Below are 26,346 nucleotides of genomic sequence, written 5' to 3' on the forward strand. Positions count from 1 at the left end.
GCCGGTCATGTCCCCCAGTGCCGGGACATAAACATAATGACCGGCTATTATGGCCACTGGCTCGGCTCGGCTTACGGGTCGGCGAAATAACACGTGTTTGTCAGTGAAGTTATGTGCCAAGTGTAACATATTTTAAATAATTGATGAGCGAACCCGACCCGGCAGCAGGCAGAAGGCAGCCTGCAAAATCCAGAGCCATCCGTTGCCAGTCAGTCATTGGTACATATTTGCATGGAAAAGCCTTTGGCTGCCCATCAATTAGACGCACTCGTCGCCATCATCGAGCCTGCCAACATGGCTGTCACTTTTTGCTGTCGACGCCAGTGCCAGAGCCAGATGGAAGTGGAAGTATTGCCTTTGGCCCCTTCGGTTTTCTTGCCGGAGGCTAAGGAGCCTCCGCCTAGGCCGAGCGGTGCTAGCCTCTCGCATACATTACAAACACTTCAATTTCCGTCTGCCAGTCCACTTCAGAGCTTCGGAGCTGGCGTCTGAATCAGTTTTTGCCGAGCCCAGACAACTGTAATCAAAGCAAATTAATTATCTATGTCCTTCGTTGTACGGTGGCGTTTTTTTTCCAGCCATCTTGTGCATATACCTTTGCAGTCCTTGCAGCCTTTTTAAGCCTTTCACATCCGGCACAATGTCGTCTGGCGTTGTCATTGGACGGGCTACTCGGTGGAAAGGCAAGAGTTAAATGACGGCCATCGATGCTTGGTTTATAATTCAATGCGCAGCGTGCCCAATGCCGCCTTGCCTTGTCCCTGGGTGCCATACACTTTCGGCGCGCACAAAAGTATGCTGCAAAAAATGCAAATGCCAAAACAATGCCAGTCATGGTAAATAAAGGACACGTACACAGGATTCAAGAGGGAGACAGAGAAGAAAGAGGGAGAGATATATAAAGAGAGAGGAAGGTGTCTACCGATTGGCTTTCATCTACATTTTTAATTAATATTGCTGCAGATTCTGATAGAAAAACCCGTTAGCCGGAAATGGTAAGAACAGGAAATTGCTAAGGAATGTACTTGACATTTTTTGTTGCATATTGGAATATTATTATCTGATTGTGTGGTATATACTTAATCAAGTAGCACAAACATATAATAGAGTTTCTTTAAATTTAAATTTTATTTAGAAACCATTCCATAATAATGTTTATCAGCTTTAAAGTTTTATTCTCAGTGAATATCTTCCCCTTAGCCTTAAGTGAAACTAATTAAGTTTGCCATGGATATTAACTCTTTTTCTATCCAGGTCTAATCTAGGTGAAACCGGATAAGTTCCTTTGCTGAATATCAGTCCAAGCTTAATATGCAATTGTTTATGGCAGGTCTTTTGCTGGTCCTAGTCCTAGATTACAGCGCCTCCATTTGGATAAAGAAATACATGGAGAACTACCATCGCCCGACATATTACAATAAAAGGCACAGGACTAAAGATCATGTGGACTACAATCGTGAAGCCCTCGAGAGGCTGCACAATGTAAAGCCCAAAATAAGCCACCGGCCTCCCTTCGATCCGGATAGGGACATTAGTTACTATGTCCATGTGTTGCATCATGCCTCTGTGATTTGCTCGGGAGCTTTAATCTCCTACCGGATGGTTATCACCTCGTCGCATTGCTTTCGAGATGATATGAAAATGACCGTGTACAGGGCCAGTGATTTGGGTGTTGTGACGGGCGGTGAGTTTGCGATGAGTGATCCTCATGCGGTGATTGCCTTCTTTATGCCTGTAAATGGAATCAAAAAGAATATCACTTCGGTGGCCCTCCTGGGCTTGGAGTCTAAACTTGATCGGGAATATTATCGTTACATTAAAATTTATCACAAAGTCCCGAAACTGGGAGATAGAGTAAAAATTGGCTTTTTGGATCCACAAGAATATCTGGTCAAACATATGGATACTGTGATCTTGAACTACGAGCGATGCCAAAGCTACTACGCCCTCAGGAGACTCTTCCGCTTACCTAGCGAAGGATCAGATTATATCTGTGTGCGCAACAAGCGTAACTCATTGAGGTCCACCTGCAGCACTCGTCCTGGGGATCCGCTTCTCGTTGGCAACCAATTGGCCGCCATAAACATGTTCGGTGAGCACTGCAGCACTGCAATTGAAAACGTCAACATGGACATATATCTGCCAATGCGACCCGTCATCAAGTTCATCCAGCTGGCCACGGATTCTCTGAGGGCATTCACTCACACAGGTCCATACAATACATCGATTCCTCGTCCCCCGTCACCTTTGGAACAGTCCCTTATCACTCGGCAACCAAATTTCTATGTTGGCAATAATCTTAACTTTACGGCGAAAAATGACTAGCTCAATATGTCCGAGATTAAAAAAGAGGACAGCTTGTAGATTATAATTATATATCTAAAATTGTTGATAATAAGATGACCTATTTATATATAATTTATACTGCTTAACATATACAATAAACTATAAAATAAGCTTCAAATACTTTTTCAATATATATATTTCAGGTTCAACAGATGCATGTCCAAACGATTTGATAGACTGACTGGAATACTTTCGTTGACGATTTGGTCAGTTCTCGAATTCTCCATCAAGTCATGGGTCTGCTTTCGTTTTGGATTTTTCAAGTTATCCTCTCTGCTGCTCTGGGAGCTGAAACTGGAACTCATTTTCACCGCTACATGCTCTCTGATTACAAGCCACAGCACAGCCCAAAGACGCAGAAGGATTACAAACTTCATAACCTTCAAAGGACCCTGAAAGAAGAAAACGGTAGTCATGGGATTAGGAAAAGCAAAATCTATGGCAAATCTAAGGAACCACAGGTCCTGCTCAATAAATCCCTCAAGATGGTGATGCTCCACCAGTTAATAGTTCGCATCTACCAGGACAACAAGTATAGCTGCGTGGGCACACAGATATCTGAATTGCTGGTAGTAACGGCGACCACCTGCTTTGATGAAAGTTACACCGATTTAGTAAATATGAAGACGTACAGCAACAATATAATCACAGGGCGTAGACTAAACCCAAATGAGACCAATGTGCTAAGTGAGGATTCCCTGTTGGCCGTCATACTTCTCAATAAACCTCCGCATGACTCCGTATTGACAAATGATTCAGTTCAACTATGCAACTCCAAGCTCCTGAACAACGCCAATATCGAGGTGCCCATTTGGATAAGGAAAAGACACAGCATTTACTCGTGGTACGCAAGGACCCTTTCGGTGCATGAGTGCCGGTATCGCTTAAATGATGATCGAGGGGAAATCGCACACAATACCATGATCTGTGTGAAAAATGATAGGTACACTACCACATGTCAGCGAACCATCGGGAATCCCCTCATCCACAATAATATGATATGTGGTGTGAATGTGGCGGGTCACAACTGTCCAATGTTCACAGGCATCGCCCTGTACTCCACTATCTTCGACAAAAACGAATTCGAAATGAATGGCATAAATCTGATGGAAAAATTAGATATAGAGGCCACAATATTGTAACGCAGTCGGTTTCGTTAGGTATTTTAAATTTCACATCTTTCTGTTCCCTTTTGCTTTGTTGTTGGCACTACTTTGTTTATATAATAAAATAACACGATGAAGTAAATGGATTTGTTCCATTAAATTAAATTATTTTGGACACATTTTAGGCTCTTAAATAGCAGCACTCACAATTTGCATTAAGCATAAGCTGTACCCATGTTGCAACTTAAGATTATCATCCTGGCCTTCTTGTGTTTTGGCCACGTCACACTTGTACCAGACAAAATGATACCTGATGCCTGGCGTCCAACCCATACCTATCCTAGGTCCATCGGAAGGTAAATCCGTCGATCCTCACCAAGGGTTAGTCTCCATCGGAAATCCCTAAGGAGTCGTACGATTTTTAATTTTGTATTAACTGCTTTGTATTTTAATACTGATTAAAATTTAAATACGTATTAAATTTTGCTGGATTGCTGGGTATTATAATTTAAGTCAGAAGCTTCAAACACTGTGAAGGACTCATTTCCGACCCTATAAATGATATATATTCTTGATCTTGAATCGATCTAGCGTTGTCCGGCAAAAATTAAAATTTTGAAAATTTTATAAGGGGTTACATTGCTAATATGGTCAAAAATGGACAAAAAATTGAATTTTATTAAATGCTAAATTGAGTATGCAGATTTGTTAGTCTATTAAAACTTAACATAGGAATGCTTTCCGAATTGAAATATAACAATTTTTTGCTTAGTTATGAACATTGATTTGTCACATAAAAAGCTCAATTTAAAAAATGCGAATATTTTAAGCTATGATCGGTTTCCAATTCTATTATCTTATTCTTTTGCAAACTGCAAGGTTATTTAAACTACCCGAGGCTAGTTTCTTTCTTGTTTTAATATACCTGTTTAAACATAGAAGTTGTCGACTTGTACTTATACTTGTTCACCTTGAACTTTACAATCCACAATATAGATAGAGGCACAAATATTGTAACGCATTCAAATTCTTTAAACATTTTTAATATCACTTCATTCTGTTCCTTAATGTTTTGTTGTTTCTTTCACTTTGTTTATATAAGTAAATGAATGAGTTCCATAAAATGAAATTATTCCTTGTATAAATTAAAGATACTTAAATAGAGCAGTCTCCCATTTGCATTAGACATAAGCTGAAGCCATGTTGCAACTTAAAGTTGTCATCTTGGCCTTATTGTGCTTAAGCCACGTCGCTTTTGGTAGGTGGCCTCCACAACGCAAACAGAAGGGATCCCCAGTCAACGATCCGCGCGAATCTTCCACCCTAAGGTTCTAAGGAGTGCTTCAGTATGAATTTATATTTCGGTTTTTTATTTACTGGTCTGTATTTCGATACTGATTAAAATGGAAATACCTATTTAATTTCATCAGAATTATTACGCGTTCGTTCATTATAGCCTAGCAGGGTTATTTTATTTTAATTATAAGTTTAAAGTACTGTGAAGCAGTCATTTTCGACCCTATAAATCATATTCATATATTCTTGATCAGGATGAACAGCCGAGTTGATCTAGTCAGGTCTTACAAAAGGGGTTAAATCGTTAAAATTGCCAAAATTTTGAATTTTATTAAATGTTCAATTGAGTATGCAGATTTGTTAACCTTTTGCTTTCATTTTGTTGTTCCTTCCATTTTGTTTATATAAGTAAGCAATGAAGTAAATGGATTTGTTCCAATAAATTAAATTATTCCTTGTATAAATTATAGACACTTAAATAGAGCAGTCCCCCACTTGCATTAGACATAAGCAGAAGCCATGTTGCAACTTAAAGTTATCATCTTGGCCATACTGTGTTTTGGCCACGTCACTCTTGGGGAAATGATTCCACCCTGGAAACGTCACAGAAAAGGAAGCCCAATCATTTACCCAAATTAAGGAGTTCCTCAGTATGGAACAGAAGCTAGTAGCAGAATTTATATTTAACTTTGTATTTACTAGTCTGTATTACCATACTGATTAAAATGTAATAACTCACTTTATTTCATCAGCATTATTACCTGTTTTTGCATTGCACCGTTGCAGGGTATTATAATTTGTATAATAAGATCTTAACCTAATATATTTGTATACTTCCAATTTTAGTTAGAAGCTTAAAACACAGCGAAGGAGTCATTTCAGACCCTATAAATAATATATATTCTTGATCAGCATCGACAGCTGAATCGATCTAGATATGCCAGGCTGAAATTAAACTTTTAAAAAATTTTTGAAAATTTTGAAATTTTATAAGGGGTTACATCATTACAATTGTCAAATTTTGACAAAAAATGTATTTTATTTTAATTTTAAACTTAGTATGCAGATTTATTAAACTACTAAAAACTAATATAGGAGTGGTTTCTGAAGTGATAATAATGCATTTTTGGCTGATTTATGAGTTTTTTAAACTTCCGTATAAAAATCTGGATAAATATTTATTTCAAGAAAACAAAAATTTAAAAGCTTATTTACGATAAATTTTCAAATAGAACTTTTAATTATTTTGCAAGTTGCAAGTGTATTTAAACATGCCTGGCGGAAACTTCAAAATCATCGTGGTCATACATATGTTTCAAAAAAATTCTTAAATTGTTCTTGATCCTCTTATAACCTTCTTAATTGGCCCACACACACAAACATACATCTATTTCTGTTTTAGAGGCCACCGTAACTAAGCTCAAGTTTTATTTTGAAAGTAATTTATATCATAATCACTTTACGCAATGTGTTCACATTTCTCATTTTAAATGATACGATTTTCCAAGCCAGGTTTAGACAAGCGAACATCAAACAAAAAGCATTTCTTTTTTTTGGCCGTTTTTTTTCCGAATATGACATTAAATTGTTCTGCCTCATTTCCGCTCGCCAGGCTGAGGTTCAATCAAATTAATGAAAAATTGCTGCCGCCTCTGCGCCAATGCCAAATCAAAGTTCTCAATGAGAGCCATTAAACGCGCAGACGCTTAGCAACATTCACCGGGATTGGGAATGGGAATGGGAACGGACCAGAGCCAAAGCCGGAGCTGGAGCCGGAGACGGAGACTCCGGAGACGGAGACTCCGGAGACGGACTCCGGCTCTGAATCAGTGTCATTGACAAAAACCGGGACGAATGAATGGCGGCGGGGGAAACTGTACAAACACTGAGATGAAGTGGCAGTGGCAAAAACCTTTTGTATTGCAGCGATAATGTCATCAACTAAAGTACTCCGTCGGGCATAGTGAAAAGTTCTAGTCAATCGCAATAAAGCACATAATGTGACTGTGATTGTGACTACGAATGTTGAGAGAGGCAACAGCACGTGGGTATGTGGCTATAAATGTTGACGGGCGCATACAAACTGTGTAAACATCATTAAAATGGTTTTCCCGAATTGGAAATGGAAAATCATTGAAATTATATTTCCGTCCAACGTCCATCGTTCATGTGTTCCATCTGCTTTCTGCTGCTCCTCCTCCACCTCCTCCTCTCTTTTGATCTTCTTTCAGTGATTTTGCGACTCGCAAATGGAACGGAGAGGTCCTTGCAAATTAGCCGCATATCACTTTATGGAAGAAGCACTTTCGCAAATTAAACTAAATAATTCAAGGGCGCGACCGCAGTTCATAAAATGGGCCCAAAACAACCACATTTTTTTGCGCCTCGCAATTTTTTTTGTTTTGTTTTGTTTTGCAAATATTTTCAACTGGCACACGCACTTAGGAGCAGGCCTGATGTGGGGGGCTGCAGCTGGATATGGAAATGTTTGTCAAGCTAAATGTCTGCTCCAGGGAGGGCACAGACAATAGCAAAACGAGAAATGTATTTCAACACGGAAAACAAAATTTACAAATAAAAATGTCTACTAAATATTTATTCAAGAAAATTATCATATCATATAAAAGCTAATGGTTTTATGATATGATTCAACTTTCAAAGCCTAACTTTCGCCCTAATACATTATTTGTGTCCCTTAAAGCAAGTGTTTTTAATTAGTATTAAGTTTAATAAGTTACTTATTTATTTTCATATTAATTTAATTATTTTCATGGTGTGCTTCCATTTAGTTTAATTATTTAGATTATAAAGATTCTATTCCATAATGACATAAAAGAGATTTAAATCCATATACCTACATGTAATACTCCTTTTTCGTATGTAATTGCAATAAAAGACCATCGACAGTAATTGAATTTTTTTCTGTGCATCGAAACGCATTTGTATGTGTGCTCACGTCCTTGGCAGCCACTGTGCATGTGTGCGCTAGCAAGGACATGTCGGTGTGCGTAAAATTTTACGATAATACGCAACAATTTCGAAATGAGTGCACCCTGCTAAGCGGCTGAGTCTGCTGAGCATTTCGAGTGCAAAGAAAGCAATTTCCTCAATATTCTTTATGGCTAACAAGGAGCCACAAGGAGAAGAAGTGTGGGGCACAGGCACTCTTTTTTTTCTGCGCTGGTTTTAGCGATGCTTTTGTTATTATTTTCAAAGTTCCATAAGCTGCCTGCTAATAAAATTTTAGAAGGCTGGCCCGGGCTGTTAACATTATCATAACGCACACAGGAACAAAAATGTCTAAGTGTGTGTGTGTGAGTGGCAGTATAATAATCATGGTCGCACAACACTCACACAACACAACATGCCACATAGACGCTGACACACATTTACATGCCACTTAGGCATTGTCGCCCGGTTCCTTTGACTAGCGTTGCGTATACGCCGCGTTGGTTGTGCGTGCGTCTTATAATTCATTTATTGGCATAATTTCGTTTTATTTTTATTTGTTTTACGGCTTTTGCGATTGCCTTTGATAGGACGCAAGCCCTAGATGGAGAAAAAAGCCGAAAAAACGGCAAATTGAAAACATATTGAATATCGCATTTTTTTGCTAAACGTGGCCGCCCTTGAATCGGCAACCGTTCAGTGCCTCGCTTAATTGTTAAGCTGCACACGCGACCCGGCATACAATTAGGCGCCGGTGGAAGCATTTCTATATACGGCTACAGAATCCTTATATCCTTGTATCCCTGGCAGCTCTGCATTCATTACAAAGCACTTTAATTCGCCCAGCTCGGGTGCATAGATCACGCCCGGCTTAATAAATTCCCACGCCAAGCAGCCGAAAACAAAAGAATCCCCTGGCCATCGCTGCCACTCAGCGGGGGCGTATGTCTTACCTGTACCAGGAGCAGGAGCAGGAGCGGGAGCAGGAGCAGGATGAAACAGAGCTGAAGCTGAAGCTGAATGCGGATCCGAACCCGGATCTGGCTGGCGTCTGTCTGAGTGGAGGAGACGTGACTGGAAAAATGCATTTCCGCTGCACGTAGATACGTTGCCACGGCAAACCGAAAGCGAAGGGCACAACGAGGGGCACGTAAGTCAATCAGCCAGCGGCCAACAACTAAGTATAACCCTAATGCAATGCGGAAGTCACACTCCAATTTAGCCGGGGCATGGCCCCTGATTTTGTTGCTAACTGAATGAGTTACTTCCGCTTTGCCTAACAATTTTAAATAAAATCACATCACTCGGAGGAAGGAGGGAAGGAAGGCCAACAAACCACTCGGACACCAGCCAATATGGACAACGCTCCCTCCGTAGTGGCCATGGCTACATGGCTATATATGTGCCTGTGCGGATGGATAGCAGTTGTTACAACTTCCATTTTATTTTGTATTTTTTTTTTTTTGTTCTGCTGTTGTGCTTCCACTCGCCTCTCCTCTCATGGCAACCGACGCGACTCTGGTCTTTGAAATATTTATGGCAGCAACAAAAGGCCATAAAAGCCAATGCCAATATGCGAGTGCAGGCGAGAAACCAACACCAGAGCCACCAGAACTGAATCTCAACTCAATGAAAGCGCCGGCCATTTGGTAGCCAATTTAATTCACTCCGGCACATATCCCTTCGTCAATTTATTTGCCATCAACTGATTGAGATAGAAAATGGACTATATTTGCTTATATATCACATTATCATGTCACAAATCGAATCAACAGCAATTATTTGCATACAGGGAACAAGTCATTTTGTATTTAATTTGGGGCCATAGGGTGCCAGGAAAAGGAGAGAGTGGTGGAAAATTGTGCAAATCATTACAGTCAATTAATTGCTCAGCTAAATATGAATTGCAAAATATTCCCCTTCTTCTGTGCGCAGAAATGCCATGGTAAATAATGCAATTATAATGCAGAAATAATGTAAACAAATAGCACTCTTCCTCTGTGCTGTTTAACTCGCTCCACCAAAAGTCAAATAGCTAATGTTTTTTAATCAATGATTTTCGATATATTTTTTGTTCGATTGTGGTATTTGCTAAATAGTTTCTTGCAAAACGAATAATATTCATTCACAATTCACTTTGCGCTCGGATAAAAAGCTGTAAATATTTGATAGCGAATCGCGCCAAAGGGCCATGAATGAAACATCATCGATAACAAACCTGTGCTCACCTGTCGAAATGACCTCCTGCCCCGCCACTCTCCGCCGTGGAACCCCGTGACAGCTCATGGGTAATAGATAGTTTCGTTGGCTACAATTAACACCTTGCGAGCTGCACACAAATATTTGCCAAACTTATCGAGCATTTATCAATGACAGAGTGTGACTAAAACCGATGATATGGGGCGAAAATAAATTGTAATGAAAGAGTAGTTGAAAAAGCGATGAAAGAAACTTAAAAGTGATTTTTATTTGATATTTACTTAGCATGGCATTAAATAACAAAGTTATTTATCTTCACATATCGCTTTGCATGTGACGACACATATTTATTTGATAAACACGAAAGCCACAAATATTTTTTTGCCTGCCACATAAACATTTTCATTTCTTCACTCAAAGCGACCGCAATAATCAGCGGCGAGCGTGAAGTCTCAATCTCAGCGATTTAGTTTCGCTTTGGTTCCCCAAGCGACTTGTGACCAATTGGAACGCCATGTGGATTCGGTGTATAACTGGGAAGCGCTTCAGTTGCTCGACATTTGTGTCATGTTCGGTGGCAGGTCTTACCCTCTGCCACGCTGTTGGAGTTTTTATATTTTCGTCTGTGTCATCTGCCAGTTTTTCTTCTATCTGGTGATTCTGCGAAACAGGATTCATGCAGAAAAACCTAGAAGCGAAGTGAGTGAAGAATAGTTCCTTAAATATTAGAAAACAATATAAGAAGAGCTGCTTTTTAGTGGTCACCTCGTGAAAATATCAGTGACTGGGGGAAATTTATATCCCGTGGACCAAAACGATCTGAGGAATATTACCAATACAATCTTCAGCTGAGCAATACTTTGGAAGCAATCAGGGAAGTGCCCAGAACAAGGCATGCAAGGTAAGGTAATTAAAATATAAATAACTTATATAATTTTTTACTGATTTAACATTTTAGCTGTGATAGCCATAACTACAGCCTGCCGCCCTCCCGGCAATCCCAAGTAAGTGTGGTGATTAGCTTCCACAATGAGGCACGTTCTATGCTACTGCGCACCATAATATCCCTGCTGCGCCGCACTCCCGCAGACTATCTACATGAGATTATCCTTGTGGATGATGCCAGCCAGGACAGTAGGTTATTTGAACCCTATCCCGACCCTTGCGAAGCACTTATCACTTTATTAACAGAAACCCTCTTCGAGGACCTACGGCCTGGGTTGGGCTCACAAGGTCGCCCGTGGTTCTTCTTCCTGACCAACCAAAGACGCAAGGGTCTGATTTGGTCCCGAAATATGGGTGCCATCCAGGCGAGTGGCGACTACGTACTCTTCCTGGACAGCCACTGCGAGGTGAACGAGGGCTGGCTGGAACCGCTGCTGGAGAGGCTGGCCCTCAAACCCAATCTGGCGGTCAGTCCTGTGCTGGACCTCATTGACCCCGTCACTTTGGGCTACAAGAAGGGCAACGAGTTGCTTAAGGGTGGATTTGATTGGTCCCTGCACTTCCACTGGCTGAAGCGCGATCTGGCAAACCAAGAGCTGCCCGAGCATCCCTTCAAGAGTCCAGTCTCCTCTGGCGGCGTACTGATGATGTCACGCAAGTGGTTCCTTAAGCTCGGCAGCTTCAACTCGAATCTGAAGGTGAGAAAAGCTAATTAGCCGGTGTCAAGTGCTCTAATTGCTAGTGTCGAGGTCAGGAATGTGGCTCTTCTCTGACTGACACTGACACCGACATCGGTACCGCCACTGGCATTTCGATGTGAATTTACTCAGTGCCCCAGTTGGGCTTTTATCCTTGCAGATCTGGGGCGGTGAGTCCATCGAGCTGGCCATTAAATTGTGGCTTTGCGGCGGACAAATTGAGATCGTGCCCTGCAGTCGAATCGGACACATCTTTCGCCGCCACCATGCCTTTGACTTTCCGCCACACTCCCACGAACAGCAGCAGCAACACCACCAGCAGGAGGAGGAGCAGGAGCTGGAACTGAGTCCCGCCCAGGCAACCTATCTGCAGTGAGTCGAGGTCGGGGATTTGGTGTGAAATGGCCGCACTGCCCTCTGGAATTTTTCAATTTACTCCATCACAGCGTCTGTTTAATATAAACATTCCTATCACATGCTGATTGGACTCGCCTTCCGGTTTGCCGCCACCCCCAGCAACTCAAAAATCATAGCCGAGTCCTGGCTGAACGACTACAAAAATATGTTCTACGCATTGAAGCCGGCGGCCAGGCGAATTCCATTGAATCACACCTTCCACCAGCTGCATCAGTTGAGGACGGAACTCCAGTGTCATCGCTTCGATTGGTATCTGCGGCATGTCAGTCCCGAACTAAGGTCAGTGCACTGTAAACAAAGATCACACAAATTGAAAAGTTAAACTATACAAGTTTAAAGGAATTACATTCAATGAAAATAAGATATTTTTTAACTAAATGAATGAAGATTCATTAAAACTTTCTATAGAAATTACACAAGTAATTCATATTTGCTAAGAATTTCCCTCTCTGTGGTCTGTTATGTGAGGTATTATTAATTTAAAAATAACCTTTGCCACCCCTTTTATCAGTTTGATGCTTTATGAGTTTGCTGCAACGGGAACGTTAAGGAACGAGGATCGGTGTCTGCATCACTCTGGAGAAAAGGACTCCCGCCAGCAATTGATCCTGGTGAACTTGCTATCGCGATGACATCACCCAGTGGAGCTTATTTCGCAGCACCGGACAGCTGAGCACACAGCGGGAGTTCTGTCTGGGCGTGGATTTGCACCACGAGGTCACTCCGAAGCCCTGCCTGCGGATGAACAATACTGCTAGCAAGTCCCAGCAATGGCACCGCATGGACACTCACCTGGTTCACAACGAGACGCACCTGTGCCTCGAAAATCCAGTCCAGGATCGCCTCGTGCTGGCCCCTTGTCGCTGGCTTGCAGTGTCGCAGTCATTTCAATTTTCATTGGAAATGGAGAGGCAAACATAAAGTCGGCTAATGATGCCGGTTTGACGTTCGATGAAACCCAAGTCTAAGCCTCTTCTTGGGGTTTGTGTTTGGCTGTCTAGCGAATCGCAGGGCATGCAGGTAAATCAAAATGTTGACATGTTGTGCTAATCTCTGTGAAACATTTCCGCCGCCGAAGCAACATGGTCATAGATTACAGGCGGCGGCGCAGGGGAAGCAGTAAATTATGGCGCCATAGATACACGGAAAGGTGCTTCAGCTTTCAGCTTCCAGTTCCAGCTCCATCTCCATCTCCGGGCCGCATGTTGTGTTTTTTTTTTTGCTGGTCTGCGCCTTTGTTGCTGCTAGCTGGCTGGCTATCAAGAATCGCAGCGTTTCCTGTCGCATCCGTCACACGAGACAGGACACAATGGAGCTGGGCGGGACTGGGGAGGAGGCACGCGACGGGCGTGGCCAGATAAAAGCCAGCGACGCTGCGCGTATTGTGCGGCTTGTTTAGAAGGCTCTGTCATCCGTCAGTGGACAAAAGCCGAGTCGCGTCTAGCTTCCTTTCTACCACTCCATCTCCATCTCCCGCTCGGGTCCTGCTGCAATTGCCGCTGCCGGGCAAGGAGTCGCAAATGTAATTGAGTTGATGACAATGCCACTGACTGCCCGGCTCGCGCTTCCGGCAATTTTGATGGCCTCCGGATGCCGGCGACAAAAAGCGGCGACGGCGGAAACAGAGTCAAATAAAACAGAGACAAAAACGGTAGGAGCAATATCAGCAACAACAGCAGACAACAAAAGTTTATAGAGTTGCGAAGTGCAGCTGCAACTTAAGATTTGTTTTGTTTCACCATTCTTGTGGTAATAAAGCGTAAAAGTTAATTTCGTATCTCAACAATGGCAACAAGTGTGTCCGCCGGACTGACGGATCCCCCGGCCGTGGTCGCTGCAGCTGTGCGTAAAAATCGCATTTATCACGGAACTTAATAAAAACAAAACGCCTTAGGTGGCCCGGAGTCTGAGTCCGGGGAAGTCTAACAAGTTGCACTTGCTCTCCGGCACCGTGTTTGGCCTTCTTTAGTTTCCGGTAAATTATGGCCGCCCGCTGCTCGCGACATTTTATTGTCCTTTGTCGTGGGCTTCGCGTGGAATGCAGGTAACAATAAACCCCGTCCGTCCCAACAAACGAACGGTAATAAAATTTCATTTTCTATAAAGTTTGTCCAGGTAACGCAGGTTAAATTGCCGGACCACTTAAAGGACTCCCCCACCAGTCGAAATGCTGCAGTCCTTGACTTGCTTTCGGCGGGTCCAGTGATTTGTACTGGCTTTTCAAAAAAGTTAAGCTATCATCGGCCACCAGAGCCCGGCTCAAGGACGGACCTTAATTATGAGCGGGACCGTTGGCCAACCATGCAAAACTTGATTATTCATTCGAAGACTCATTTTATTATCTGCATAAATCTTTTGCCGAACCCACCAACCACCAACTTTCTGTTTACTTTGCAGGGGCAGCAGCAGAGGAAGGAGAAAAAAGGAAAGACAAAAAGGAATCCATCATTCACTGCCGTGGCCGCATTTAAAACATCTTGATTAAAAAACTAAAAAGAAGTCGGATCTCGAAACGAGGCGAGGCGAGGGATAGTAGAAAGGCGGTCGGAAAAATGCTAAAATGAAAGCCAAATGCAAACTCAGCGCATTTTAAGTGCGCCAGCGGAAAACAAAAAGGAAATTTGTGCAAAAAAATAAAAATAAAATGAGCGAAGGCCAAAAAACTTATAAGCCGCGAGCGTGAAGCGAAGTTGTGGAGCAAACCACGGACTTGGCAGCGGCAGGTGGAGCAGAGCGGGCAGCGTTTAAAAAGGGATTTCAAAATTAACGTCCATCAGGCAAGAAAAAAGTCAATTTGAATGATTAAATAGCGAAAGCTGTGTAAAAGTTGTGTCCCCGTCCCCGGCCATTGGATCTTATTTTTTTCCCCACGAACCCAAAAACTTGCAGCTCAGAGCTGAAAGCTGGTCGTTCTGGAACCCTTCTCTCCATTTCCAATCCAAATCCCGGACGGACCAACAACACACACAAAAAAAAAGCGATTAGTGCGGTCTTTTGTGTGGCTTAAGCATCGCTGCTGCCTGCTTTTTTGGGCACTCTCATGCGGATTTACATTTATTAATTCCCCACCCGCCGGCGATGGGAGACAGCTGCCGAAAAAAGGGTCAGGCCTTGGGACACAAAACGAGTATGCCTCGAATACAAGTAAATAAAAAACATGTGAACGTTAGCGCACAAGGCGATAATCCATCATTTTCGTCAAAAGTTGACTTTGGCCATGAACACAGTGGCATTGAACAGTAAAATCGGTGATATATATAGGCCCAACCTTGATAAATTTTGAATAAACCCAAGCAATTAAGTAATGATTGATTGGTGGAGAAAGTGCTATCTTCAAGTTTAAAATACTTTGGACTCGAAAAGCGCTATTCGCTGGCTCACTGACCCACTGTAGATTCCTTGATGACGGCCAAAGTTCGTGTCCCTGCCAGAGACTTGTAATCCCTATCGCATGATTATGGCAAAAGTGAACCCAATCCATCGCAGCACACGAAAAAGGTTAAGCTTCGGCGTGTTTCTGGGCGCTGCGTGGGTGAATATGGGGATATATGCTGGGATATATGGTGGGTGTGTGTGTTGTGTGTGGACTCTGGATTATCATGCCGCGCACAAGCACTCAAACAATTTTGACGCAATGAAATGATTTTGATGAAAAATTAAAAAGCATTTCAATCACGTCGAAAGTTTTCTGGCATCACACAAATTGTTGCTTCGAAAAGATGGAGAGTGTGTACCTTATGTGTGTTTGTGTGTGGCTGCAAAGGTCCTTATGCCCTGGCAGTCATTTATTTAGATGCTAATTTAAGTGTGTGCCTGGTGAGATGCTTTCAATTTCTGTTAAGCCTTTGCAGAAGTTTCGGTTTAATGGTTATTCATATGAATGTTTGGGGTTTGCAATCATATAAACTTTAATTTTCAGACAGAATGGGGTGAAAAATTAAAGCTAAAGTTAAGGATAAGTAATTTGGGTATTTATCATATTGATTTGCTTGTATGGATCAGTGTGTTATGTGAACTTAATACTCCTTAATCTCTTTTATATTAAAATTATGTTATAGAGGTTAATATAAACGAATATATAAATTTGGGGATTATTTACTGTCTTTAAAAAATTTACAAAGATTTTGCTTAGTTGTGTGCAAAAATTCAATTTCTATAAGAGTATTTTGCATACATCTATTTCTACTTCCGTTTCCGGTTCATTTTGCCTGGCAGCCCCAAAAGTAGGCAATGAAATCGAAAGAACGAACAAGATGGCCTCCTCCTCCGCAGCTGGGCGCTCATTCAGAATTAGAGAACTTGACCAACTCTAGGCCATTGTTGGCCATTTAAATAGGCAATGAACCTGCATTAAGAATTAAAGACCTCATTAAATCCACCGTGCTGCACATTAAATAAACATAATTTTGCTTGTGCTTTTCGCTGTTTGCCGTTGTCGTTTCGTTTATTTTTTTAGCCGCTGTTGTCGTTGGCACTGCTGTTTTCGTTGTTGTTCCTGGCGCTTAATTCGCTTTTAATCTCATCAGCTTGGCGACGTCCTCGTCAGGGGTGCAGTGAGCCGTGGCCCAGGCCGCCGCAGATTTTGACGGGGCCACAGCCGCCGCTGACGCAGACGCTGGCGTCTCTGTCGCATCTGCCGTTGCCGCCGCAGTCTGCAGGTGACAGGTGTGAGCTGTGGAGTGTGAGTGGTGGCAATAAAAAGCATGTAAATGAGGTTCTGGCCTAGGCTAAGATTGAGCTCTGCCGACTGCGGTTATATAATGTTGTGACACCTCGTCCCACGGCGTCTTCTGCAGGTGTGTGCATGGCATTAACCCACTCCCACAATGATGGGAGCGTGTGCCAGGAGCTTTTTGTTTGCCTTTATTTTTTTTTGTCCCCCCCAGTGGATGCCCCCCGGCAGTTAATCAGAGAAATTAAGCAAAGCACTAAACCCGACGCTGGCAGCTTCGCCAGCTGTGCAGCCGACGCTGACGACATCGGGGGCGACATCCAGCTGTGCGGCACAATGGCCCGGCGGAATGGCTGTCAGCGGGAGGAGTGGCCAGTGGTAGTACCAGTAGTGATTGTCCGACAATTGCGGGCCAACAGTTGGAGCTGGGGAAGAGTAAACATTTCCAGAGGCGACCAGCTGATGATGAGCGGCGGACGCCACCACGAGGCTCCACTGCCGCCGCCACATTCCACATCCACATTCACGCACGTTGCTATTGTTGCTTGTATTCTTGCTGGGGAGAAGGCTGGCGTCGCTGCCGGCGCTGCGTCTGGTTCTGGTTCTGGTGCGATGGCGATGGCGATGGCGATGCCGCTTCTGCTGCCGGCATCGACGTAGTCATCTGCGACCTTAGCCAGCAATCAGTTGGGCACTGGAAACGAACGCGTGCAGTTTGGATTTTCGAATTGGCCCCAAACCGAAACCGAAACAGCAACAGCAACAGAACCAGAAATCGAAATTGAAATGGAAACAGGCGGTGGCAATACTCGGGCAAAATTCGAAATATTCTTATATTCGTTGTAAAACGTGCGCTGCTGGGTGAAACAACAGCCTCGTAAATTGTACCTGTGAAAACGAAACGAAACGAGTATTTTTGTTATTTTTTGTTGGTTTCGGGACAGCCAAAAAATTTATGCCGTTCGTTTGTCAATAAAGAGCGAAGAAACGCAAACACACCGGAGAAAGCAGAGCGAGCGGCAAAGAAAGACATCATATTGAATTTATGGTGTAGGTGCAGCGAGGACCTCAAGGATTGCGGGGCCGTACCCAGACGAGGAGTTCTCGACCTTGTTGTCGTCAAGGGTGTGACACGGACACGGCACAGTTTGGTTGCGTCGGCGCCGATTTGCACGTGCCTTTTGCCTTGGTCCTTCTTGGCCGCCGATGCCCTAGCCCCCCCTTTATTGTTGTCTTACCTGGCTACAATTACCTTTATCGCTCTGTAGTCCATAGTTCGGAGTCCTCGATGTCCTCCCGTGTGTGTGTGGGCAAGGACAAAATTGCTTTGGCCACCCGCAACGATTGAACAATTCCGGTTCCGGTGTGCATTACGTATCCGAGTTCTGTGGAACCAATATTGCGCATGATAATTGAATTTTTGCGGCGGCAGCGGCGACGGCGGCTGCTTTGTGAAAATCTCCTAATTGGAAAATTTGTTATTTGAGTTCGATGAACTGTGATAAACGAAAAAAAAGTGCCCCAAGTTGCTGGAAAAATTGAAAATGTCCCGTGTCAATCAAGTGAAATGTAACGAGAGCCAGCCAATTATTAAAGTTTAAAAAAGTGAAAGAATAAATACAAAAAGAAAAACCAATCAAGATGGAAAATACAACTTTGATAGCCGGTGAAACGCTGGCCAATATATCCCTGGCTAATATCACCCAAAGTGATGAAAATATCACCTCCTTCTTTACGGAGGAGGAGTGGTTGGCCCTTACGGGCATACTGCCATGGCTAGTGGGCTTCACCTTTGGGGCCATTGCCATCACAGGATTCTTGGGCAACCTGCTGGTTATCCTGGTGGTGGTATTTAATAATAATATGAGATCGACCACTAACCTAATGATCGTAAACCTGGCTGCAGCGGATCTATTGTTCGTGATTCTTTGCATTCCCTTCACGGCCGCCGACTACGTCACGGACTATTGGCCCTTTGGAGGAATCTGGTGCCGATGCGTCCAGTATTTAATTGTGGTAACGGCCTTTGCTTCGATCTACACGTTGGTGCTAATGTCCATCGATCGCTTCCTGGCCGTTGTCCATCCCATTCGATCGCGAATGATGCGTACGGAAAACATCACCATGGTCGCAATAGTCACACTCTGGGTGGTGATACTGGTCGTCTCGGTGCCCGTGGCCTTCATAAACGATTTCGCGGTAAGTGGATGAACGTGGGAGGTGGTGGGGATTCCTATTCCTGGTTGCCCGGTTGCCTGCTGCGCCTAAATCTGCTGCGAAGAACACGGGCCAGGCAAATTTATTGCTTTCCATCATCGTCACCTCGTTAGATTCCTCGAGCCGCGCGTCAATGCCTCTGGGTTCTCTATATAGATAGATAGTTCGCATTGTGTTCCGAAGGTGAGGGTGTTCCCGCTCCGCGCCCCACGTCTGCCTCGACTGATCCTGATACAAATCATTAAAGATTCGCCTTTTTATCTTGTTTTCTGTTTTGTGTTTATATTGAAAATTTCGCTCGTTGCGCGGCGCCCGATTTGTTTTTGTTACTAATTTGCTATTTTGAATTCATAAATTTTTAATTATAGAGCAGATAGCCAGCGAGAAACACTTGCCAACTGGCGATGGCAGCCACGCAGATCGCCTTATTCTTGAGTGTAGTGACTGCTTATTTTCCCGGGTTCAACTGTTGATTCCAAAAGCACGTAAATCTTTGCCAGTCATAAGTCGTAACAAAGCGTCCATTATGAGAACTTTGCACTTGCAAAAACTTTCTGCGCACACACTGCGTATGATAAATGTCTGGACACGGTTGTGACCTTGAAGTGTTCAAGCGAGGCACTTGAGACTTTTATGATCGAAGCGCAAAGATGTGCGAGAAACGCTTTAATTGCGGAATAATGGTCAATGCCCAAAGATCTACGCATTGGATTTGTTATGGTTAGGAGCATGATTGTTGTGCTGTCAAAATGGAGTTGTTATTTGGATTGGTATACCAGAAAGACCTAATGATATTGTTTACTTCTTATTCTTACTGCCTAATCACGTTAACAAACCCTTTTAACAAGAGGTTCCTAATATGATTTCTTGTTGTGACACAAAGTATTAATTAGCCGCTGAGGTCTTGTAATGTATTCCCATTACGCCTATTCGGTTTCATCATTATGGACATCACCTAATCACGGCCCAGCACAGGGTTATTTTTCCGATCACGTCACCAAGTATCCGGGGGCGTTTTCCCAGCTGTTTTCCCACAGCCACGACAACCAATTCCCACATCACACACGGACCAACTTTTTATTTGTGTTATTGGGAGTAGCTTTTTTTCGTGGTTGTTGTTATTTTGTTCCTTCTGGCCAGGGAAAGTAGGACGTAGAGCGTAAGAGTCGCGGCTAATTAAACGTATCTCATCGTTGTCGCCTGAGCCCTGAGCTATTTTATCTATGAGATGGCCCATCGCTCCTGCTCCTGCTCTCCTGATTTTCTGGCTGTTGCTCTGGCCTTGTTATTGTAACCTAATATTTTATTAAATGGCATTTCACGCTTCGGCATTTTGTTCTGGCACGGTTTTTGTGCGCCTTGTTTGCGTGGGGGGACTGGGGTCTGGGTACTGGGTCCAGTGGGTCGCATTATTGTTTGTTTATGTGTTTGCTTTGCTTTGTCTAAGGATTAAGCTGGAAAAACAGCCGGCCAAATTGAATGCTCATATGTGTGCTTTGCTTTGTTATCTGGTCGTGCGTGTACAAATACACAGAGACATGCGATAAAAAGGCATAATTAAGTCATGTTTGATCAACATGTTAATTAACAGTTTGCCATTAATTATTTTCATATTACATTGCCTCTCCCCTTCCCAAAACACATGCAAATATCGGTGGATTGTGTGTGCCAATGCCATTATCTGTGTGCGAGTGCCATTATCTTTTTATTAGAAATCGATAAGTAATAATCATAAACGCAATGGCCACATATGTCTGAATGTCTGACTGCGTAACTAGATATGAGATCTCCAGGTCATGGCTTTGATTGACAGCTGTGCGGGGGTTGGACTAGGATTGGTCTTTCTCTGCCCCCTTAACAAAAAATAGAAAAACGAGAAAAACGCATTAATGGCCTGTCAAGTCTATTAAGTCTTTGGATTTGGTGAACAAGCGCGGGCAAATTAACCCATAAATCAGCGTAGGGTCTGGCGATGATTTGTCTGCTCCATACTTTGCCGGCCTTGAACACTTGACGTTGAGCAGATTCGAACTCAATTTGTGGGCCAAACATAGCTCTTGGTCAGTGTAAGAAGAACGCGGTTGCGAGGCGATAAACAAACAGTTTTTGTAAGCATTTTTGGGGGTTTTTCGAACATTAATGGGCAGAAGACTTTTTAAATACGATTTTCCATACGCATGCATCGATCACAGAGGGGGAACGGAGAGGGGTTGTAAACAAAATTGTAAACAAAGGCTGCAAATATTTTTACGACACACCAGCCAGCCAGTTTATGACCCTCCTCCTAGTCTCGTCTAGCCTATATACCAATCTAAGCCCTCTCCTCGCCCCGCGACGAGTCCCAAATCCAACTCCAGCTGAACCATTTGTCAGGCAAATGTCAGCAGCAGCAGCAGAGACAAAGTGAGATTGCGAGTTAGTTGTCGACGTCCGACGTCCAAACTATTCCGTATGACAGTTTCGGTTTTATTTACGACGTCTGGCTGTTGGCCATTCCGTCCGTTCTCGCTGCCATGCAACTGTCACAGCCAACATGACGTATGCGCAATATTCAGAGGAAAACACACATGCCATTCGCTAACCAGCTACTCTACTCCATTTCCCTTTATCGATTTTCACAGGTAATGTTCGATGGCAAAAGGAGCCTCGGCATGTGCACCTTCAAGCCGAACGATTACATAAGTCCGCGCACCTTTCAGGTGTCCTTCTTCATCAGCTCTTACTTGCTGCCGTTGATGATCATCAGTGGGTTGTACGTGCGTATGATCATGAGGCTGTGGCATCAAGGAAGCGGGGTACGTATGTCCAAGGAGTCGCAGCGGGGACGGAAGCGGGTGACCCGCCTGGTTGTGGTGGTGGTCATAGCCTTTGCCTCACTCTGGCTGCCCATTCAGGTGAGTTGTGTCTTTTGTTCTATCTGACATACAATTTAATTTCAATTGAAATTTTCTGCAGCTCATCCTGCTACTCAAGTCACTGGGTGTCATCCAAATCAACAGCCTGCCGAAGGTCGTCATGCAGGTCAGTGCTCAGACACTGGCATATAGCAGCTCCTGCATCAATCCGCTGCTCTACGCCTTCCTCTCCGACAATTTCCGCAAGGCCTTCTACAAGGTGAGTGAGCATATGAGTGGGGCCCGCTGGAGGGTCCTCCAATGCCTGGCATCTGAGTGCTGGGTCAATATATTGACGGATCAATAACTGCCGTTGAAATATTTTCAATGCATTGTTTTTCCCCTTTGCATTTTTTATTTGTCATATTTTTAAGAGAGTCATCATCAACGCTATCTATATAGTTTGCCATTGCATCACATGGATTTATAGAGTGGCAAACACAAAAAAAGAAACCTATGCCATGATATTCGTTTTTATTCTCCTATATTTGGCCACTGTGGTTCGCTCATTTCCGCTCAACCGCATTTCCATTTCGAGTCCTAATGAGATTTTAAATGTGGAAATGTTTTCATTTCAAATCAAAATCTGAAATGCAATTAAATAATTTACGATAATAATGGACAGAAGAAGAACAAAAACACGCACACGCAAAAAAAGAGGCGGATAAAAAAATTCCCAAAAAAATAAAAACAAAAGAAAAACTGGGCGCGTTTCCCCATTAATTTTCGGGGGCCGTTTTAATGAGTTAAGTGCGAAAAACGCGCATACGCCGCGTGGGCCGAGTCGAGTTTAGCTCCGCTTCGCAGGCATCGGGGCATCGGCATCGGCATCAAATTTATATTTACGATATAAATAGGTGAAATTTACAGAACAATTTCATCCCAGGCAAAAGGCATGCCCATCAAACTGGATCAACGAGATCATCATTCGACCGTCCATCTCTATTTATATAGCCAGGCAGCAGGGCAACACAATTCCACCGACAATTCGCAGCTGCTGTGCATTAAAACGAAGAGCCCTCCTCCCTGCCTGTCTTGTTATGAAAAAATATTTCCCATTATTGGATGCGTGTGTTTGTGTGTGTAAAAATCTTTTGTCTTGTCCATTTAATGAAGTGCATCGAAGTAGTTTACGAGGCTGGGCAGGAAACACGCAATATGCGGGAGGAGAAATACCATCCTTTTGCATTCCATAATTTTCCATTAAACCGCACATTGATTGGTCTTTAAAAGTACAAGTGATTTCTTAAGGTTGGCTATTTAAAGGTATAGCTAAATTAGCAACGCCAAAGGAAATTACAGGCTTTTCCTTTATTCTTTTTCCCCGGTCTTTTTTTATAGCATTGCTTGTAAATTCATTGATGGTCGTCGGCATTTTGGAGAAAAACAGACTGACAGGCTGCTCCCAGCTCCCGGCCCATTCCAATTCAACTCACTTTCGGGACGCATTAATTCTTTTGGTCAGCGGCCATTTGCATAAACACAAAAAACGTTGCGGGACGCAAATCACTGGAAGGACAGTTACGCCTACATCCGCTTTCAGTCCCAGTCCCAGTCCCAGCTTCCTAGCCTCTGGGCAGGGGGGCGGTGATTTTGCTTTACTTACTTTTAATTACTTTAGGGACAAACAGACACAAACAAACAGCTCAGGAAACAGCGGGACGGGGCAAGACAGTGTTCTCAATGGCATCGATGCGGCTAGGCAGCCGTCGAGTTTTACTTTGCAACGTACAACATTTCCTTTCAATCATTTTGTGGCTTAATTTTAATATTTTAATTTGTTTTTCCACTGCCGACGCGGTGCGTGAGTCGCTCCGTTGGTTCAGCTTCAGGTTCAGGGAAAATTCCCTATTTTGCGCAAAGCTTTTGGCACTTTGCATATAAATTGTGTTCCTGGACTCGTGGTCTTGGTTCGCCTTTCGCTAATTGATGTGTTTGTCAAGTCATTAAATTAGATTAATTACGTTAATTAAATTGCCGCGCTGTTGTTTTGTATTGTTTCTTTTACTATTGTTGCCAGGAGCGTGTTCGGAAATCTTCCTTTTCTTTCTTTTTTTTTTTGGTTTCCCGGAAACCACGTGGTCTGGAATATGTCAATCTGATTAATTGGCCAACTGGCTGAGCCTCCTGTTAGTCGTCAAGCTCTTATTCATATGTCAAATTGCTTGATTTTTTCATGTCTCCATTTATTTCTTCACTAACTCATAGAGTTTTAAACCCAAGCGGCTTGGCATGTGGACAATGCAGCATCAGGACGTGAGTTCAGAGAAAACTACCTTTTAGACACCAGAGTAAGGCTTAGACTGTTATTCTTTTATATATATTTTATTAATAAATTTCTTTTTGAAATTCAGCACAACTCTGGTAAAGTTTTAAATAATTCACATTTTATGCATGTCTGTTTAAAAGTCATAAATCAATTGGCATGAATTAAAACGTATTTCCTTGTGTATTACTTAAAATCATATTGTAGATATTATTATTTATATTTACTCTTCAAGTCAAGCACTTGGGCTTTTTGGCTTTAAACGCCTTCCCGGTGTTGGCTATCTGATATAATCAAATAATGAGACAAATACAGAGACAATGTGGAACACACAGCGCTCCTTGGAAGCCAAGGACCATGACTGCCGGCAGTTCAAATGCCATAATTCAGTTCCCCAGAGCCGTTCTACCTACGGTCGGGGTTTGTCTCTATGACGAGGCACTAATCAACAATATCAGGCAGTTCAATCAAAGCGCAAATTCATAAATCATTTATATGCAAACTCTCGCTCCTCAATCGTCCAGAACCCACTCCTAATGGCAGTCCCAGCTCACAACTCCCAGTTCCCAGTTCACGGCTCAGTTGGTTGCCAGGCGACTGGGGCCAGTCGCTGTTTTGTCTGCCGGCATTTCAACACCTCAAACCACTTTAATAATTGAATATTGAATCAAATCTAATCATTCAAATGCAAAGCAATGGCAACAATCGCAGCCAGAGGCCTTGACAAGGGAATAGCTTTTGGGCCATTTTCCATTTTCCTGCAGAGTGACTCTGCATCACAACAAATCATTAATCAAATATTGTGGCCCGAACAGTGAACTCACTGGGCCATCATCACCAGTACATTATATATATACTTTTACAGCTAAACTCTGCCAATTTTGCATCATTTCCTTCGTGTTCTCAGTCCCTGTCCTTCTGTTCCTGCAGGCCATCAACTGCTCCCCTCGATATCAGAACTACACATCTGATTTGCCGCCGCCGCGCAAGACCTCGTGCGCCAGGACATCCACCACAGGACTCTAAGCATAATTTCCTGGAGGAAAGAGAAATGATTGACCGATAGGCGATTGGAGGATGTGTCGCCACCATCGCGTGTGAATCTCCAAGGTGGGCCATGGTGGACATATACAAGTGTCCCTTAAATGGAACCAGAGGACCAAAGGACCATTGGACCAAGGGACTGCCAGCGTTTACTCGGGACAAAGTGTTACTATTCTAGAGTACTCTTCTGTCTAGAGTTGAATAAGTTGTTGTAAATAGAAAGTAGCGTTTAAGGAACTATATTTGATTGTCTATCAGTAATCTGTAATGCTAAGCTAACACGCTTCTTTCTACTCGAGTTAGATGAAGTCACTCGTAGGGTATTATTAAGTAATATGACACTCTGAAACTGTTATCGAACTTAATGTATTACAAAAACCCTTCCTATTGGGCATATTGTTACCGTATTAGCCATTAAAGAATTAACTAACTCAGCCCACACAGTCATGCGTACTTTATTTATTTCGAATTCAAATGAAAGCCGGCGGCTGTATAAACTAAACTTTTGCCAGAAGAATATATGTATATGAAGTTCTCAGGATGTATGCAAGCGAATCGAGCTTCTGGCGTTTAAATGGGCATTTAGTGACGCGTGAAACATGAAAGCGAAATACTTGTCGAATATTCGCGCTGCCATCGATATCGATAGAAGGGAGGTAACTGCAACCTGCCACTTGCCACCTGCCTCCTGCCTGCTGCATTTGTGCAATCACTCGAACTCGCATTCATTTGCACAGCCACTCAGGCATTCATTTATTCTAAGGCCCCGTGCTCCTCAGCCTCCGGAGATCCCACTTGGAGTCTCCATTGGTGTGCAGCCACAGGTAAGTCAACTAGGAATGCAAATTTTTGTGTTCTCTGAATTTGATTTTTACATGTACATACATATTTTGAAACTATTAAGTAGAACTTGTAAGGTTTATAATTTTTTAAAAGGAACTTACTTCTGAAAGCCGATTGTTTTTATATATTTCTCCAAGATGCAAGTGGGTTCTGGCCTCAAATTTTATAATAACTAAACCAAAAATGCATTTATATCAATTTGGTAAAGCTTCTCTGTGTTGTGTAGGATATTAGCATATTGGGTTTTAATATTTAGGAATAGTAAATCAATATTTCTATATAGTAATTTTTTGGGTAAATCACTGTTCTTCGAATACCATTACTAAGCCGAAAATGCATTAATTTCAATTCAGAAACCACTCCTATGCTAGTTTATTATTATTATTTATTATTTAAATTTAAAAAATTCAATTTTTTGCCAAATTTTGACAATTTTAATGATGTAACCCCTTAT

At 42.9% G+C, this 26,346-nt stretch overlaps 4 protein-coding genes and 1 long non-coding RNA gene across 6 annotated transcripts; all 5 read left to right on the top strand.

Annotated features, from left to right (window-relative positions):
* The first annotated feature begins 1,285 nt into the window (after positions 1-1,285).
* Positions 1,286-2,464, top strand: aqrs (aquarius). The gene has a single exon (XM_020954782.2). The coding sequence runs from the start codon at positions 1,312-1,314 to the stop codon at positions 2,323-2,325; it is 1,014 nt and encodes a 337-aa protein (XP_020810441.2). The 5' UTR covers positions 1,286-1,311; the 3' UTR covers positions 2,326-2,464.
* A 59-nt stretch (positions 2,465-2,523) lies between these two features.
* LOC110185786 (uncharacterized) lies at positions 2,524-3,933 on the top strand. Its single transcript, XM_020954793.2, has one exon. The coding sequence runs from the start codon at positions 2,580-2,582 to the stop codon at positions 3,486-3,488; it is 909 nt and encodes a 302-aa protein (XP_020810452.2). The 5' UTR covers positions 2,524-2,579; the 3' UTR covers positions 3,489-3,933.
* Positions 3,934-10,416: 6,483 nt separating this feature from the next.
* Positions 10,417-12,908, top strand: LOC110184630 (putative polypeptide N-acetylgalactosaminyltransferase 13). Its single transcript, XM_086840964.1, is given in 8 exon segments — positions 10,417-10,609; positions 10,678-10,797; positions 10,855-11,030; positions 11,088-11,539; positions 11,700-11,911; positions 12,056-12,235; positions 12,468-12,570; positions 12,572-12,908. Coding segments are annotated over 8 exon segments (1,695 nt in total). The 5' UTR covers positions 10,417-10,463; the 3' UTR covers positions 12,878-12,908.
* A 690-nt stretch (positions 12,909-13,598) lies between these two features.
* Positions 13,599-14,622, top strand: LOC147642609 (uncharacterized). The gene is made up of 2 exons (XR_015273463.1): positions 13,599-13,931; positions 14,354-14,622. It is a non-coding gene; the product is annotated as an uncharacterized LOC147642609 (long non-coding RNA).
* A 2,662-nt stretch (positions 14,623-17,284) lies between these two features.
* AstA-R2 (Allatostatin A receptor 2) lies at positions 17,285-25,490 on the top strand. 2 transcript variants are annotated; one of them, XM_020953364.2, is made up of 4 exons: positions 17,285-18,827; positions 21,467-21,739; positions 21,801-21,959; positions 24,936-25,490. In XM_020953364.2, the coding sequence occupies exons 1-4, from the start codon at positions 18,270-18,272 to the stop codon at positions 25,029-25,031; spliced, it is 1,086 nt and encodes a 361-aa protein (XP_020809023.2). In that variant the 5' UTR covers positions 17,285-18,269; the 3' UTR covers positions 25,032-25,490. The 2 variants fall into 2 exon arrangements, with proteins under 2 accessions (XP_020809023.2, XP_086697091.1); XM_086840965.1 differs by lacking the exon at positions 24,936-25,490 and adding an exon at positions 23,948-24,166.
* The last annotated feature ends 856 nt before the right edge of the window (positions 25,491-26,346 follow it).

This window comes from Drosophila serrata, unplaced genomic scaffold (genome assembly GCF_035046125.1).
Source record: "Drosophila serrata isolate PLE 108 unplaced genomic scaffold, ASM3504612v1 contig_382, whole genome shotgun sequence".
In the NCBI taxonomy this organism is placed as follows: Eukaryota; Metazoa; Arthropoda; class Insecta; order Diptera; family Drosophilidae; genus Drosophila; species Drosophila serrata.

What these genes read in the sequence shown, in the direction of transcription:
- AstA-R2 (XM_020953364.2), top strand. Translation starts at nt 18,270, where the DNA reads ATGGAAAATACAACTTTGATAGCCGGTGAAACGCTGGCCAATATATCC. An exon ending in CCTTCATAAACGATTTCGCG is followed by an intron (nt 18,828 to 21,466) that starts GTAAGTGGATGA and finishes CGATTTTCACAG; the next exon opens with GTAATGTTCGATGGCAAAAG. An exon ending in TCCGCAAGGCCTTCTACAAG is followed by an intron (nt 21,960 to 24,935) that starts GTGAGTGAGCAT and finishes CTGTTCCTGCAG; the next exon opens with GCCATCAACTGCTCCCCTCG.
- LOC110185786 (XM_020954793.2), top strand. Translation starts at nt 2,580, where the DNA reads ATGGGTCTGCTTTCGTTTTGGATTTTTCAAGTTATCCTCTCTGCTGCT.
- aqrs (XM_020954782.2), top strand. Translation starts at nt 1,312, where the DNA reads ATGCAATTGTTTATGGCAGGTCTTTTGCTGGTCCTAGTCCTAGATTAC.